Source organism: Ambystoma mexicanum, chromosome 2p (genome assembly GCF_040938575.1).
Source record: "Ambystoma mexicanum isolate Mex_15411 chromosome 2p, UKY_AmexF1_1, whole genome shotgun sequence".
Taxonomy (NCBI): domain Eukaryota; kingdom Metazoa; phylum Chordata; class Amphibia; order Caudata; family Ambystomatidae; genus Ambystoma; species Ambystoma mexicanum.
The window spans coordinates 904,247,140-904,265,592 of NC_090923.1; the positions used below are offsets into that span (position 1 = coordinate 904,247,140).

At 45.1% G+C, this 18,453-nt stretch overlaps 1 protein-coding gene across 2 annotated transcripts in view; it reads left to right on the forward strand.

Annotated features, from left to right (window-relative positions):
• LOC138566892 (titin homolog) overlaps positions 1-18,453 on the forward strand; it is a 635,448-nt gene that overhangs the window by 194,007 nt on the left and 422,988 nt on the right. For both annotated transcript variants that reach the window (XM_069644618.1, XM_069644619.1), the window contains exon 3: positions 16,670-17,977. In XM_069644618.1, coding sequence (XP_069500719.1) covers positions 16,670-17,977 — 1,308 coding nt within the window. The remainder of the gene's footprint in view (positions 1-16,669; positions 17,978-18,453) is intronic.

Below are 18,453 nucleotides of genomic sequence, written 5' to 3' on the forward strand. Positions count from 1 at the left end.
ACCAATTTACATCACCCATGTTTCATATAAGTGTATTAATGCTGTGCTTAAGTGTATTCTTTGAACTCCATTTTGTTTCCTTCCAAACGCCTTATTTTTCGAGCCCCTCTGGCGAACTGTTCACTCTCCCTCTCCCAGCGCCACACGCAGCCAGCCCCCACTACCTCTGTCCTCTGTCAGCTCAGCGTGTCTCCTGTTCTAACGGAAATGCAGCTATTCATTTTCCAACCCCTCGCTGCCAGGCCGCGGTCCCCTGAACCCATGACCCATATTCCCTTTGAGCACATCTGGTCACCAGACCCTACCCCTGCACCACCTCAAATTCACCTACCATATACCTAATCTAGAGTGGTCATATATTTTGGTAACACTAACACCGATCCCCCACTGTGTTTGAAATCGTAAGACTCCAAAGGCCGCAAATCAAAGATCAGCCCTTCTGATAAGGCATCCGAAAGCAACGACCCCTAACGCATGCCCCCATAAAAATATAGGTCACAATGCACCTATTTCACACCAACAGCCCCCTTTCATGCAATGTTTTGCTTGCAGTCATTAGTTCTTGCATGCCAAGTTTGTTATTTAGCTTAGGTCTCCTTCCTTAGTGGGACGCGTATTTATTCTGTCTATTTGGACATGCGCATGCTAAGGCAACTGCAGACCCCGCAGTTGCTTTCTTGCAGAAATCCATTTGACCCTCCCGTGCCCTAATCATTGAAGGGCCCACAAGATCTGGCCGAAAGTGGGAAGGGGGAAAACAGAGTTACACTGTATGTCATCCTCCAACAGGCAAAAAAAAAATGGACAGTGGATACATTTGAAAAGACAATTTAGACGCTTAATACTTAATACTTTTAATAGCTTTGAAATTCAAGTTACATAGATTTCCCTTGGTCATGTACAATGTACTAACATTGTGGAACATACACACCGCTGCTAATCATTTATACCAGGAAGTCAACTGTTCAACCATGTCCGCTTTTGGTGAACAGGGCACGTTTGCAATGTTTTGTGGCAATGTATGTGTCCTAGGAACAAAATCATGAGTGACTGTGTTGGACATGCATACTCATGGAATCAAAGTGAGATCTTTCACAAAAATGAATTCCATTTTCTGGTATATTGGCTTGACCACCCATTTTTTGCTTCTTTCTGCAAAGGCCATTGTGTAATGAAGCATCCCAAAGTTTCCTGCAGTTCTTGATTGTTTGCTCCCTATGTTCTTGTTACGCGCTAATACCGCAGGTAATGTTCGATATTGCATACCGTCTATGCCGAAATGCAACCTCTTGGGCCTGTATTTCTGACGCATATTGTGGAACACCTCCAAATCTCTGGTGTGACAGAATTCTGAGAGTCTCTTCAGGTCTCTTGAAAGAGTTTTATCAAACCCGATCTTCTCAAGAGCTTTGTGTAGAGGTGAAGATGGAATCAACCACTTATTCTTGCGTTCTTGTTCTTCCGATAAAGGTCCATGTGCACATTGGTGAAAATGTTGGTTTTCATGCCATGAGTGGACGTTGGAACAGTGGTGCATCAATGAGCGCCATTTTTCAAGTAGAATTTCCAGACCCATCACAAGTTTTGGAGCTCCACCAAAGATGGTTACTGAAAGACTGGGGCCATTATAAAATATTTTCAGAACCCTTTTTTTGCCTGCAGCTGTGATTTAAAAAAAAAATTTTTTTTTGATTTGGCAACGTGCCATACATCAAATTGATGGTGAACGTTTGGAAACTGCTCTCGCATGGCCTTGGCTATTGAAACATGTCTTTCAGTGGCTATGAAGTCTATTTGCATTGCCCTCGATTTGAAGATGTGTTTGGGATTTTATGAAACCATGTTTCTCCGTGGCCATTGAGGATTTTCATTTGGACACCTGCACGACCTCCGAACTCACAATTATTTTAGTTTCCATGTCCTGAAAGTGGTATTAGCAGTACTTTGCTGAAAATCCAGGGCTGTCACTGTCCATCGCCAGCTAGCCTGAACCGTTTGCCAGAGAATGTCCTTTCAATTGACATTTGTTAAATTTTCCAGACTTGACTAATAGCGAGGAATAAAAATTCTTTGATATTTGTAGTACTGCATTTTAGCAAGGAACTGAAGTCCCACAAATTGACAGAAACTGGACAACTTACTAAAAGTAGAGCCACTGAAAAGTAGAGCTGCTGAACACAGTAGCTTTCCAGCTGGCACTTTTCCCAGCATCGGTTGAGCGGACCATGAATATTTATCATGGCGGTGGGCACAGGTGGCTTGGATTTTCAGGTTCGTGTCTTGTAATACACGTGTCCCATTCACCAATGGCTCCCAGCATATTTTCCCCCTCACTGGGTGCACACATTCCAGCATCAGTATAATCTCTACCAGGCAGCTGTCGAATACAATGTATTTCTGCTCCTTTATTAACCAATCGTCCTGCATGATTGTGGTTTGTGACTCCACTGTGGTGGACAATTCACCCAAACTAGGCAAACTGTAGTCTAGATCTTTATGAAGTTGCTTGGTCAATTGCATTGAAGCTTCAGTAGTTCAGCTTGTGTTATTTGCACACTAATTGGAGAAAACGTCAACAAATGTTTATTGGGTGGACCTTTTTTTGCAGGTGTAGATTGTGTCAAGTGGTCCTCGAGAAATTCCAATGAAACTTCATTATATTCAGTTTCATCTTGTCGAGTTCTCACATTGTAGCAATGGTCCAACAACACTTTGCTGGCTTCGCTGGTCACATTCAATTCATTTTCTGGCCATTGGACATAAGCATTTCGAGTCTGCTTATTGACTGGACCACGCTGCGCCTCAAATAGTAGTTGCTCCATAGTAAAATCTGTTTGGCAAGCAGCATCTTTGGTTTCATTTTTTTGTCTGCATCTTTATACTTTTTTTCCTTCTGGGTCTCTAGGACATGGGTTGTAAAAACATGTTCAATGTAAATCACACATACAGTAGATAACATTTTAAAGGAAAGGTTCGGCCAAAAAGATGGGCAATAAAAAAAATATATACTGGCACTTTTTTTTTTTTTAAAGTTCCTATATAAAATTTTGAGCAATTGAAGCTCAATATTTACAAAAGCAAGCACATGGGGGCATCCATTTTGTGAAATGGATGACCGCCTGTGCTCGCTTTTGCTTTTGCGGCACTAATGAAGGAAAAGCCAGCCAGCTGTAGTAAACAAAAGCTAGCACTGGGTGGCTTTTCCTTCTTTGGTGCCGGGACTCGCAGGACGGAGCCTGGAGACTACAGGCAGAAAAGCTGCAGCTGCATCTCGATAAGTGCTATTTTTTTTTTTTTTTTAAAAAGCACTAGCTGCGTTTTTTTTTTCTGCTGGAGGAGCTCAGAAAACTTAGAAATAAAACCCCAGCTTTAAAAACGTTGTATTTATGTCTGCGGTAGCTTTTGAAGCTACCGCAAACATAAATACAATGTGATTGTGTTTGAAAACGCTGCGGTTTTTCTTTCTAAGTTTCTCAGGCTCCTCCTAGCTGGAGGAGCCTGAGAAACTTAGAATGAAAAACGGCAGCGTTATTGAAACACAACCGCGTTGTGTTTCTGCCTCCCGTGGCTATCACTTTGGGTCTCTGGTGCTCCTAACACTTTGGGTCTCCGGTGCTCCGCCAGGGGAGCACTGGAGACCCAAGGTGAAAGCCAAGGCAGGCAGAAACACAACGCGGTTGTGTTTCCATGCCGTAGTGTTTCTGCCTGCAGCTGCTTTCCCATTTGGGGCTCTCCGGCTCCACAGGAGCCCGAGAACCCCAAATGGGAAAGCAGCTGCAGGCAGAAACACAGCACGGTTGTTTTCAGAAATGCTACAGTGTTTTTGCCTGACTTGGCTTTCCCATTTGGGGCTCTCGGGCTCCCCGTGGGAGAGCCCCAAATGGGAAAACCAAGGCAGGCAGAAACACAACGCGTTCGTGTTTCCATGCCGCGGTGTTTCTGCTTACAGCAGCTTTCCCATTTGGGGCTCTCGGGCTCCCCGTGGGGAGCGTGAGAACCCCGAATGGGAAAGCAGCTGCAGGCAGAAATCTTTCTCAGGCTCCTCCGGATCAGAGGAGCCTGAGAAACTTAGAAAGAAAAACCAATGAAGGAAAAGCCACCCAGTGGTAGCTTTTGTTTACTACAGCTGGCTGGCTTTTCCTTTATTAGTGCCGCAAAAGCGAGCACAGGCGGGCATCCATTTCACAAAATGGATGCCCCCATGTGCTTGCTTTTGTAAATTTTGAGTTTCAATTGCTCAAAGTTTTACATAGGAACTTAAAAAAAAAAAAAAATATATATATATATATATATATATATATATATATATATATATATATATATATATATATATATATATATATATATATATATATATATATATATATATATATATATATATATATATATATATATATATATATATATATATATATATATATACTGGCACTTTTTTTTAATTATTGCCCATCATTTTGGCCAATAACATTTTTGGGGCAAACCATTCCTTTTAAATAAAAAAAAAAAAATGTTATGAAGAAAACACCAGCCCAAAACACTTCGAGAAAACGAAAAACATTTTCTAAATTTACCCTTGTTTTCTTGATTTTCTGTGAAACCATGGTCTTCTCTGTAACGACCGCACCAGCAAGCTGGTCCACCACCTCTGATGATCCAGTGCCTCCTCGTCTAATTCCCAACCCTATATACATTCCTTGATTAAAAAAAAAAGCAAATCAAACATTTTGGAAATTAAAATCTTTCATCGCACACATCGCTTACATACATACCCCCGTAAACAGTGTACGTCATTTAGTCAAAATATACATTTCAAATTTCACCTGATTGATAAGTGTACTCGATCAGAGATCATTGTGCCAAACATACTATAAGAATGTCACTGTCTAATAGTATGCTATGTAGGATTTGCTTTCTTTCATTCAAGGGAACGGTCAGTACGCATACCTCATATTCTGGACCAGCTCCAAAGGATGATGTAATTTGTAGTCAAAGTACCAGCATCCACCTGTAACAGAGTACTTGTTTTAGCATGGATGGAAACAGTTTAAATGGAACATAGACAATGGGATGCAGACAATGGTACATATAAAGAGAAACTCTAAAATGACACATTATGTAAAAAACCGACAGGATACATAAACAATTTCATATTATTTGAAATTCCATGCATAATACATTCTCGTAATTGAAAAGTGAAATAAAATTACCTGATGGGTGCTATAAGTTGTTGTTGACTCCGGAAAAGTAATGAATGCAGAATCTTGCTCCTTCATTTTGAGTGCATTGTCATGAAGTGGTAAAAGGGAAAATTTGATTTGCATTAGATATGCGGGAAGATCCAACTCTTGATGATATGAACGTCTGCATATCAGTAGGGCTCACCATTGGTATACTCGACGTGTCAGTGGTTTCGTCACTTGCAAGGGTCTCTGCTCCAGTCAGCATGCTCTCCTAAAAATACGGACATGTCAAGTACGTGATTACGAAAAGATTATGCTTCTTTTGAAGGGCACTATGGCATTGTTTTCTATGGTCATAATTACTTTCTATGATGCTCCATAAACCAGGGACAGATGTGCAGTAAAATGTGGTATAATTAAAAAGTAATACAATCTGGTAAATATGCAATTCATCCGGGACTCACCTGAAACAGCGTGTGCACGAATAGAGTTGGAATTGCATTTGGAAGCAATTTATGAGACCTTCTGAGTCATTGCTTTTTTGTGTACTGTGATTGGTCGTACATATCCGGGGTAAAGTGCAGGGTGCACATGCGGAATAGATTGGCCTGCGAGTCTCCCAAGACATCCTTGACTCTACTTTCAAGCTTGTCCACCGGAAATCCACAGCATCCAACCCATTCTCTTATTAAATCAATATTCGTCGGGAATTTATGCATGATAGTGCCCATACTTTTGACATGGCTCCTAGAACGGCAACCGAAAACCATAAAAGCAGGCATTCTTGAAAAATCTGTATAAAAAAAGTACACATAATTACAAAAAAAATCTTCTGAATGCATGAGATTGATGGGATTATATCAAAGTTTTCTATGCAATGTTTCTTTTGGTCAAAGAAGCAAAAACTGTGTAGCGTAGTTGAATATACACCGGGATAACTTTCATACAGAATTGATTGATGCAACGTAACTCGTAACGTGTTACTCATCTGTTGAATGTACTTTCATGCATCAAAAGGAAACCTGCTTATAGACATGGTTCTAGAAATATGCAATTCTATCACAGTTGACACTGATGAAATTTGCTATATATTGAGATTAGAACACTTTAAACTGTAGACAATGGTAAAGGCATTGAGATGAATGGACATTACACTTCTAGGTACATTCGTTCGAAATAGATAGAAACGTTGAGATCATAAAGAGATGATGAGGTGACCTGCTCTTACCTTGACTAACAAACAATTGGATTCAACAAGCAGGGTAGTTCGTAGCAGGAGAACAGGTAGCACGATCACAAGTTGAGTTCCAGTGCTCACAGATTTTCTCAGGATAACTTTCAAGGTTTTTTTTTATAAAGAATTAGAAAAGTGGGTGTGTATGTGATGCAGAATAGGGCCGGAACACTGCTGAATGGAGACGCACTTATGTGGATTGCAGGGGCGCGGCCTGCTTCAGGGGAGCCTGCCTGGAGACACTGGGTTTGGCCAGGCCATGTGAGCAATGGCCCCTGCGTGGAGGATACCTTTGAAGTGTACATGGTGTTTGGCACCTTGGCCGTTCCCACCCTGCCAGCCCTGCCAGGACAAGTGTCTTTGATTCAATGAAAAATTGAAACAACTATTCATAAAAGATGATTTTTATTTTGTTGCTGATGTTGATGGCACAAATGTACTACAAATTGTATACTTCGGGTTGTAGCACAGTGTGGGAAAATCCATTGTACTGACCGACGTCACTGGGGAATTTGGCTCGAAAGACACCAAAGACACAGGCGGGGTATTACTCGTCGAACGCAGTATCCAAGCTTCCCATGAAGCCACCATGTAAACGAAGCATAGGCCACCAGCCTGTACCACCTGTGCAAGAGAAACATACAAACTGTATTTAAAAGAACATGAGTGTGCAAACCTTAGTTGAAAATGCCATCTTGTATCCTATGGCATAGTTGCCCGTACAAATGTTACTACATGGATCAATCATCTTGGGCTTTAAAGTGTAGACACATTACAAAAGTGAACACCCTTGCAATCCATAACGTTTGGGGGGACCGAGAAATATTGTTTCTTGGTTGTACGTGAAAGACACATAAGATGACCACTATGATTTCCCCAAATCGCGAGAGCTGTTTTAAATTGCCAGGCTACATTCATTTGGCAGTGATAGATTAAAGTTACGACAATATCGGAGACAAACATGAAATGTTAGTGGTCTAAGTTACATCACATCTAGAGTACACTTACTTGTTACTTGGATTGCGAGGGCGAACTGTTGCACGAAGTTTGTGCATAAGTACCATCATAATCCTCAACACAAACCTTGTGAGGCAGGCTGCCCTGAAGTCATGCAGCTCGGTAACGCATTGTGGCCGTGTCTCATCTTCCGATATGTAGGCCAAGTTTCCAGAGTTTTCTCTGCAGCAGCAGTTCTCCTCCTCGGTTGGCATGACTTTGCACCGATTGCAGGTACACCAAGTGGAGATGTCTTCCATGTGACTAGGCTCTGGCTCAGGATCCAGTGATTTGTCCTCCCAACTGTCGTCCGATGCACCATTGTTTCCGCATCTTTCTCTTTCAACTAATTCCGCCTCAGAAAGGAAATACAAGCAACTCTGATGTCTTATGAGAAGCGGTATGTTTATACTTATTGAGGAAAGAGGCGTCCTGCCATTTCCATGGAGACGCGTTATTAGCTGGCGCACAGAGAACATTGACACGATGCGTGCATTCACATTGTGAAATGGGCGGGGGATATATAGGCACCAAACAAGGCTGTCCGAAGTCACCAATGCTGTTCATTCTGGTGCTGGAGCCACTGCCCCCCCTTCTCGGACCAGAGTATGCAGAGGAGGGGATCGAGATAGATGGAGTGGTACATTCAGTCTCCTTGTACGCAGATGATATGTTGTTCTATGTAATCCAGCCTCACTGCACTTATTAGATATCATTGATCAGGTTTACCAGGTTCTCAGGCATCAGGATTAACCAGGAAAAATCCAGCTTACTTCCATGGACTTAACCATGTAACAGCTACCAAATCGGTGGACAGTGAACACCTTCCGATAGTTGGGAATTAATGTGTGGCATGACCCAGACTCCTCATATATATATTTCTGATGTTTGTTAATCTGCTTAGAATCACATGCTGTGCATAGTCCGACATCCAGTGGTCACTGCGGAGTATTGCATTTTGTTTTTCGTAGTTGAAAAGGGGACGTCGACAAGGCGTGTCTGTAACACTATCCCTATAGTGACGTGCGGTGTACCCACAATTCCTCACGTGTCGAGGTCCCTCAGATTGTTTTTGTCCGCCCAGATATTGGTCGCCTTTACGCGGAGCTCCTCGAGAGACATTGCAAATTTATTTACTCGACCTTTGGTCATTATTTATTAATGTATATATTACATAAGATCCCTCCCTCGACGTAGCTGCGAAGCCTTTTCTTCGCCGAGTAAGAACTTCGACGGCGGGGACGAGACGGAGGAGATCCTTCGGCGCTGCCGAACACGCCATAAGACAGTAGGGAGAGTGGGGTCGTGGGACATTTCTGTTTCTCTCTGAGAATGCCTTTCCTTTTCCCCACCCTTTCCCTCGGGGTTGTTATCGCAGTGAAATATTTCCTCAGCTATGGAGAGGACACCCTTTAGGTTTTGCCCGCGTTGCAAGGGCAAGTTTACCTGGAAAGACGAGCATAAACGGTGTAACCGTTGCTTGCCCCTCGACCACAAGGAAGACTGCTGCGCGGCTTGTCAGCTTCTCAAGCCTAAGACTTTAAAGGACCGCAGGGTCAAAAGGTGGGCGGCCTACGCCATGTCAAGGTCCGATTCCTCACCCGCCGCCGCCACAGAAAGTGACGAGGAATGTGATAACCTGACATCCGTTAAGGAAGTCGTAGACCTCTCTAAGGAGCGCTCGCGCTCCTCCTCGTCTGTCCCCGGCCCCGACAAGTTCGGCTGACACCCTGCTTATGGGGATGAACACCCCGGCGACACTGACGCACACAAAAAACACTCCCATAAACACATAACCCACGGCTCTTCTTCGTCATCAGCGCTAACGGAGATGCAGGTTCTACCGGCGTCCTCCTCAGACCGTAAGAGTCTTAAGCCCCCCTCGCAACCGCAGACGCGACCAGTGACTGGGCTTCCCCCAGATAAGGGCGCTACCCCCAAACCGCCAGACGAAGCGCTCCGTCAGAGAGCGCCCGTCGCGGTAGAACGCGCAACGCCTGTAACATCAATACCAGAGCCCTCCACAGACAGATTAGTCGTCGAGAGCCTTGCGAGGATACTTTCCGCTGATAGCCAGAAGCGGACGGCGAAAGATATGCTGAATACCGCTCAGAAGGCTAGAGAAACGCCGAAAAGGCCTGAAGGAAGCCAGGAACTGCCCCCTTCATCTGAAGGGACTCCTAGCCTACCAGAAGGCTTTTCAGACGGCGACAGAGACCTTTCTTCGACGTTATGGGAGAGGTCAAATCGTTTTCAGGTCAAAGAAAATTCCGCCCCGCCCCCCTACCCACCATCTCCCCCCACTCCCTCCCCAGACCGCTCAGGGGTACCTCATGAGACCCTGGAGAGACTCCAGTTCTGTATGGAGAAGATGGAGAGGTTTATGGAGACTCAAAACCTACCACCACCCAAGAGGGCAAGATAGGGACCTCAGATGGACCCCAGGGCTAAATTCCCTAGGGTGTTTAATCCCTCCCAAGTGGATATAAATTTATATGACCTCACTGAAGAGGACCCACACTTTCAGGAGGAGGACAATTTTTTAGGCGACGAAGAGGAACAAAACCTAGAGGAAGAGGGTTTTGAAGAAAATCCAGATATAGGTGGGCGGGCTTCGGAGAAGACCCAGAGGAAGGTGCTTCACAGCCCTGGCATTCCCCATCAGCGTTTTCAGACCCTGATGTACAAAACCTGTCCACTCCCGAGGACTCGCCTAATAGGAACACGTCACCTATAGACGAGCAACCTACATTTAATGCACTACTACGCAAGGCAGCAGCGCATTTCGAAATGGACACTGGGGAGATTTCTCCTGACATTGACTTTGTGGAGAAGGTAATCAAGGAGAAACCCCCTGTCAGCCAAACCATTCCCTTCCTCGCCTCAGTAAGGAGACGAATTATCCCTTCTCTATCTACACCGCGTTGGTCAGAAGGGTCAACCCGAGGATAGAAAAACTATTCAGTCCCTCCCCTTCAGACCCGTTGTACATCAGGGGCCACTCTGTACCAGACTCCCTAGTGGTGACAAATACAAGGAAAAGAGCAGGGGTCCCGCTGTCTACCAGCAAAGCACCACCAGATAAGGAGGGCAAAAAATTGTATGCCCTGCGGAAGAGGATCACAGCCTCTGCTGCTTTTTCCGCAAGGATTGCAAACAACAATTCCTTGCTAGCAAGTTACGCAGATGGATAACTTACGCACACAATGGAGCAAGCTACGTCAGGACGCCGAGGAGGTACCAGAAACCCTACGTACACGCCTTCTGGCCACGATTACTGAAGGGACTCTAGTCAACCAAAGCATCGTGAAAAACACTCTGGATGCTGCAGAAACGGCTGGCCGTCCCTAGTCCAAGGAATACTCCTCAAACGCCATGTCTGGCTGCGTAATTCGGGGTTTAAACCTGAAACACAAGCATTTCTAATCAACAAGCCTATGGAAGATGCCAACCTCTTTGGAAAGGCGGTTGATGAGGCACTAGAAACGGCAAAGAAAGAGTTTGACGCCATCAAAACCCTAGACCAGATTTCTAGGCCTCCTAACAAACGTGGCTATGGCAATAGGCGCTTTTTTCGAGGCCAACGCCAGCAGCAAAATCAGCAGCAGCAATACTCTGCAAACAACTGGTCCTCTAACCAAGGCACCAGTAGCCAATACAACCAGAGAGGACAACGCTGCGGCAAAGGGAGAGGTCGGGGTTCTACCCCTAGAGGTTCCCAAGCCACCAACACCAAATGACTCGAAGACTCTGGTCCCCTCCCATGCATCGCCGGTCGGGGGCCGGTTAACATCCTTTCTTCCAGCATGGGAGGGAATAACTTCAGACCGCTGGGTACTATCAACTATAGCCCGCGGCTGCTGTATAGAATTCAACAGTTCCCCAACGTACAGACCCCCAAGGGGACGACGCATGACACCAGAACACCTCGCCATCCTTCTACAAGAAGTGGACCAGCTACTGGAAAAAGGAGCTATAGAGGTCGTGCCTCTATCTCAGGTAACGGAAGGTATTTATTCAGTGTACTTCCTTGTACAAAAAAAAGGACTTAACCATACGCCCTGTATTAGATCTGCGCCCAGCCAACAAATTTGTCAAACCTCAAAAGTTTCGTATGGTGACCTTATAGGAAGTGATCCCCCTGCTATCACAAGGAGATTACATGACAACACTGGACATGAAAGATGCATACTTTCATATTTTAATGTTGCCAGCGCACAGAAAATACCTCAGGTTCATGATAGAGGGCAAACACTACCAGTTCAGAGTGCTACCCTTAGGGATAGCATCAGCACCGAGGGTATTCACGAAAGTACTGGCAGTGGCAGCGGCCCACCTGCGCAGGTTGTCCATCCCAGTATACCCTTACCTCGACGAATGGCTCATAACAGGGGATTCTTACGAAACATGCTTCTCAAATACCCAAAAGACTGTAGACCTTTTGTTCAAACTAGGCTTCTCCATCAACGAGAGGAAGTCCAGCCTAGACCCCAGCCAAGTCAAACAATTCCTAGGGGCTCTAATTCGAACAAAGGACGGCCTCGTCTTCCCCTCCGAGAGGGTCCAAAACATACTGTTTCAGATCCCTCAATATGTAGCAGGTCGAGAGGTGACGGTACGCAATGCAATGCGATTTCTAGGAATGATGGCGTCATGTATTTATTTGGTACCCCACGCGCGCCTGCACATGCGCCCAATGCAAGAGTGGCTCAACAGCAAGGGGTGTCAGGCCAGCGGACAATGGGACGATCTAGTGGTGGTCTCGCAGGCCTTGGTTCTCTCGCTACGGTGGTGGTCAAAGGAAAACCTGGTAATAGGGAAACCATTTGCCACCCCCGCAGTGGCAGCCGCTCTAACCACAGACGCACCCCTCACAGGATGGGGGGCTCACCTATCCCATCAGACTGCTCACGGAGTTTGGACTCCGAGCGTAGCTTCCAAGCACATAAACTTACTGGAGCAACTTGCTGTGTTCAAGGCACTAAAAGCCTTCCAGACACACCTACAAGGGAAGACAGTGATGGTCCTCGGGGACAGCACCACAGCCATGTACTACCTCAACAAACAAGGGGGCACACACTCTCCAGGACTGTCCAGGCTGTCCCAGAACATCTGGAAGTGGGCTCTCAAACACATGTTCCTACTGTCACAACATGTACCAGGGGAACTCAATCTGCTAGCAGACGAACTAAGCAGAGACTTCCCTCTGCCCTCAGAGTACGAATGGCGTTTACACGAAGACATTGTCTTCGACGTTTTCACACACTGGGGATTCCCAGAAATAGACCTGTTCGCAACTCTGGAGAACTCCCAATGCCAAGATTGCTCCTCCAGGTACCCCCAGAACCAATCCAAGGGGAACGGTCTATCGATTCCATGGTCGGGGAAATTTGTTTACGCTTTTCCCCTGACTCCCCTTCTCAACAAGATTGTGCACAAGATGCACCAGGAACAAGTTACCATGATACTAGTGGCCCCTATGTGGGCCCGGCAGCCATGGTTCGCTCACCTGACGGAGATGTCTCTATCTCCTCCAGTGAAACTTCCCTGCCCATACAACATGCTGTCACAGGACACTGCATCCATGCCCTCAGACCATGAGCTTAGCAGCCTGGCTCCTGTGATCATAGAATTTGGACATTTACAACTCCCGCAGAGATGCATGGACATCCTCAGGGAGGCTAGAAAGCCTAACACTTGCCACTGTTATTCTAGCAAATGAGATTTGTCATCTGGTGTAGAGGAGGAAACATCAACCCTGTTGACTGCTCCCCCACACAAATTGTTCTGTACCTGACCCATTTACTGGATTCAGGTCTAGTATTCAATTCTATTAAAGTCCCCCTAGCGGCACTTTCTGCATACACCACTTCCCAACTTAAAGTGTCATGGTGGAAAGTCCCAGTGGTTAAAGCCTTTATGGAGGGGGTAAAGAGAATACACCCTCCGATAGCAAACCCAGCTCCCGGCTGGGACCTAAATGTAGTACTTACCAGGCTCATGGGCTCACCATTTGAACCCATGCACAAGGCAACTCTTAAAGACCTCACTCTTAAGACTGCCTTCCTAATAGCTATCACCTCCATTAGGAGAGTAGGTGAACTACAGGCTCTTTCTGTTCTAGACCCCTTTGTAACAGTTCACAAAGATAAGGTGGTTCTACGCACACACCCAAGGTTTGCACCGAAATTCATCTTGAAATTCCATGTCAACCAGTCAATAGAACTACCAACGTTCTTTCAAAACCCTTCAAATTTGGGAGAAAAAAGCCTGCATACACTTGATGTGCGCAGAGCTGTCATGTTTTATATGGAAAGAACTAGACCACTGAGAAAGACTAATCAGTTCTTTGTCTCGGTGGCAGCAGGAAGAGAAGGAGATGCAGTCTCAAAGTCCACTATATCTAGATGGATTGTTCAATGCATCACTCTCTGTTTCTCTCTTGCTAAGAGAGAACTACCCTTCAAGCCAAGAGCACACTACTCGAGGCACTGGGGCATCCATAGCATTCATTGCAAATGTTCCCCTTGAGTCCATTTGCAAAGCGGCAACTTGGAGTTCTGTACACACCTTTACAAAACACTACTGTCTAGATGCCCACTCTAGATCTGATTCCCAGGTGGGACAAGCAGTATTAAGACATCTTTTCTCTACTGTTCCTTCTCACAACCCACCTCCAACTCCGGGTACGGCTCGCTAGTCTATGCACAGCATGTGATTCTAAGCAGATTAACAAACCTCAGAAGACAATGCATTACTTACCGTAAAAGCATTTCTGATGGTTGTATCTGCTTAGATTAACATGCGCCCACCCTTCCTCCCTGCTCGGATGGAAGGAACATAGACATCTTTTTATATCAGCAGTGACCACTGGATGTCGGACTATGCACAGCATGTGAATCTAAGCAGATACAACCATCAGAAATGCTTTTACGGTAAGTAATGCATTGTCTCATATATATATTTATATAGTTTTTGACAGTGTAGTAGTCCAACTCCGTGAGATTCTGGAAGCAACTGCCCCTTTGGAGTTCCGGTCAGGGCAGCACCGTTAAAGATGCTGGTACTTCCGTGCCTCATATATCACTTTATATATCACTTTACTAATATACATTATGATATACCCGGAGGGTTCTTTCTTAGTCTAGATATGCTGGCCAGGGAGTTCTTGTGGGGGTGGGAGGAATAGAATAGCTTTATGCACACTGCAAAGGGACTTTGGTAGTGGCATAGTAGTACCCTGAATTGTATTACTTAGCGGGGCAATTGCAGTTTGTAGTGAGTTGGCTCTGAGATGCTATGCTATGATACTATGATGAAGCCTCGCAAGACACCAAGCTGCTGCAACCGATGCTGGGACATTACTTCCTGAAGGAGGTGCTGTGGGCAGAGGAGGTGGGGTTACTGAGAGCCTCTAGAATGTTGAAAATTGGCGAGAACTTGTGGAGAAGGGCCTGGAAATCTTTGGGGACCCTTATTCCACATGTGTATCCTTAGTGGGGATTACAGAGGAGCAATGAGACCCGTGATGTGGTTCAGAAGGCAGTTTGAAAATGAGGGAATTGTCATGGTGGGGGCGACCTCTTGCAAGATAATCTGTTGGAATTCCCGACCCTGGTCAGTAAATATGGATTACATAGGGGACAGTTCTTGGTATATTTGAGCATGGTTGGAAGAATGGATAAGAGATGGCCGGGCATAAAGGATGGGAGGGAGACCAACGCAATATTAGATATGATGCATGATGTGTTGTAAGGGGGTAACAAATAACCTGCTCTTGAATGGTCTAGACGCACAGGAGCTAGCGGTGGACAGAAATTGGGAATTGGACATGGGAAGAGTCTTCACGGATGAGGAATGGAAGAGAGTATTGATGTATACTAAGAGTCTCTAGGAACACTAGGTTTAAGCGTACTCCATTATATGTGATGCACAGGGGCGTACCTGACCCCACATAAGCTGTCACGAATATACTAGGACAAGCGGCCAGGTCTGCCCAAGGTGTGTCCAGGAGGTAGCAGACATGATGCGCGTGTTCTGGATATGCCCAGTGATTGTGGGTTTCTGGCAGAGAGGGCAAACCTGGGAGGGCTCCAGATGCAAACATGGGCCCCTGAGTTGCTTGTTGGGCTTATTCCCAAGGGACGGGGAAGTATGCTATGCACCTCGAGAATGAAGGACCTAATTTGTGTACTAGCAAAATGCAGAAGTACTATGGCTTGGAAATCGACTGAGGGTTAGTGGGCAGATTTAAGGCGTTGGTCACTGGCTGAGCCTGTAGTGTGGCACAGAGCATTACAGAAGGGGGTGCATCAAAGATGTGAGGGAACTGAAGCATGGAATGCGTTTATACAGACATGTTTACCTCCGTTGATGTTGAGACTCCCTGAAAAACCATCTGTGATAGGAGGAACCTAGATACAAATCATGACAAATATGATAGAAAAAGTTGCGAATAAATAAGTTGTCAGATGAGATGAGATAAGACAAGAGACAACGAGGACATATAAAACGCAAAGGAATGATGTATGCTCATATGATCACCATGTCACAGTCAAGACCTGTCAGTGTTTATTTGTTTAAATAAAAAAAGGTTAAAAAGAAGACATGATGCACCCATTACATTGAGTGACTGTGTTCTTCTAGCTGCATTTATTCAAAGGCTACCAGCAGCTAGAACTACATCCAGCCCCAATCTATATCACAACATTTGCAACTCCTCTTGGTTTATTCAAATGGCTCTGCTTTAACTCTTCATCCGCGGTAGGCATTTTTCAAAATGAAATTCACAGAAACTGCTCATTCCACAGTGTCTAAATTTATAGCGATGATTTTCTTGTGTTTGGGAAAAGCCAAGAAGTTCATGACTATACCTTTCACAGAATCTGCATAGCCCTAGATGATGCCTACCTCCTACTGAATGCTGACAACTACGAATTTGGCAAGTGCATGTTACATTTCTTTGGACCCATATTCTCCAATAATGGGCTTGATCCAGACCCAGAAAATGTTCTAGCTCTTGTTTCCACACCAAACAACCCTACATTATCTCTCATACTGGCAATGCTACATTCTGCTTGAGAATCATAAAGGTCAATGATCTCCTACCGTTAATGGTCCATATGCGGGTTACCGAAGTGTTCTGCTTTGCATTATATGCTGCATGTGTGCAAGCACATGCAAATATTTTGAACTGTGCTCTTTGAAAGTGAATCCCAAGTCTGGCAAAATATTAATGCATTTGTTTTTCCTTCACCAGAAATACAGACGAAGAATGAAGCTGTCTGCTGTGAAAATGAAGTTCTTGGGATCAATCAATCTGAAGGAGCTCCTCCTGGAAATGTTCAGTCTGCTGGGGATTCCCACCGAGCTAGAGATTGGGGATGACCTTCGTATTTCCTGTTTTTCTCCAGAGCAGGCGGAAGAAGTTGAGGTGTTCCTCCAGGACTTCTTGTGTCATCAGAAATTCCCTATTGATGTGGAGTGTTTTGGACGTCATGAGTGGCAGCTCTTGAAATATTGGCTCGGCCACAGATTTGAGGATTCGCAGAAGAGGATGCAGGCCAGTGTTGTACAAAATGGAGATTTAGAGTCCTTTATGATTGAACTGGTGGGATTCAAGGATTGTGTCACACATGCAGAGTGTGAAATGCTGAGCTTCTTGCATGGCAAGGAGTTGTGGGAAGAGGACCTCATAGTAGGCTCCCGGGAACTTTTACGGTTCAAAGATTTGCAGTGTGGCTTCCTTCAATCTCCTTTTCAAGTAGAATGTAAGCTCAACTTTGATCTACGCGCACCAGCCATTTTGTTCCGTGGACCCAGACTCAACATAAAGAAAGCAAAGTTCCATGCAGATAAACTCCTCTACAAGGAGGCTTTATCTGTGATGTCCCCAAAAAGAAAGAGAAACGATCTGCCCTTCCACCTGTCTGGGGACACAGCCCTCTTTCTATGCAAGGCTGACAGTAGGAAGCTCCTTTCACATGTTGATGTGCTGATCCGACCATTGAGGGAGGGGGAAAGATATCTGCAAGATTCAGATGGTTGGCCGTCCTATAATGGAGAGCGTGAGTCTTTCAGGTTGTGGGAATCTGAAACAGATGCAGTGCTAGTGTTGAGGCAAATGCACACCAATCCGGGAGGGAAGCTTCAGAGGGTAATCAACATGGTGGCTCTTCCAAAGCGACTGCAAAATTCTGAACAGAGTCCAGATGTCAAAATGGCACTGAGTGAGGCCCTTCGTCATACGTTGGAATATGCAGAGCAAAAAGGATTTTCCTCTTTGGCCATCCAATATCAAAAGATGGAAAATGACCTGCTTTCAGAAGAGGACTATACAAGCAGTGTGGTAAATGGCCTTTGGTGGCACTCCCGGGTGCAACGTTTTACTTCTCTGAAGGACATTATCTTCAACAGTGATGATGATGGAGCTTTATCTATGTTCTTCAAAAAGAGTCTGGAGAAATGGAGGGTACTTGGTAGTGTACAGCGCGATGCATTCCCTCGGACGAGGGGTACAAGTGATATTCAGGTGGAGGTAGCCACTGGGCTGATTGCTGAGGAGAAGGTAGGTTTCTATGTCATTTTTGGCCCATTATCAATGTTCCAGCAATTATGTTCCACCATACCATCCATTGTTAGTTGCCTTATATTTTGCGAACTGTTTAGTTTTGTAGTCTATGGGGAAATGTTCGCGTTTTAAAAAACAAAATGTATTTCTATTACTTCAAAGTCACACTTTCCATATAGCACCCAATATCATTGTAGGCCTCATTACAAGATTGCCGTATCGGAAACCAGGGTGCCGGTAAACTCACTGTGTTGGGGAGAATTATCATTTCTGTGCTAATTCCCTTCAACCTTAGAGACCCCCAGCTCTTTTGCTGGACTTAACGACTTTTTAATTTTAACCCTGGAGTGAGTGAGACCTTTTTCTCACTCTCATGTGTTTAGACGTGATTTGGATTGTGTTTCCTCTGTTTTTGGAGTCTTACACACTCCATAGGCATCTCTGTATGGCGACGCACAGCACCTTCAGTGTAG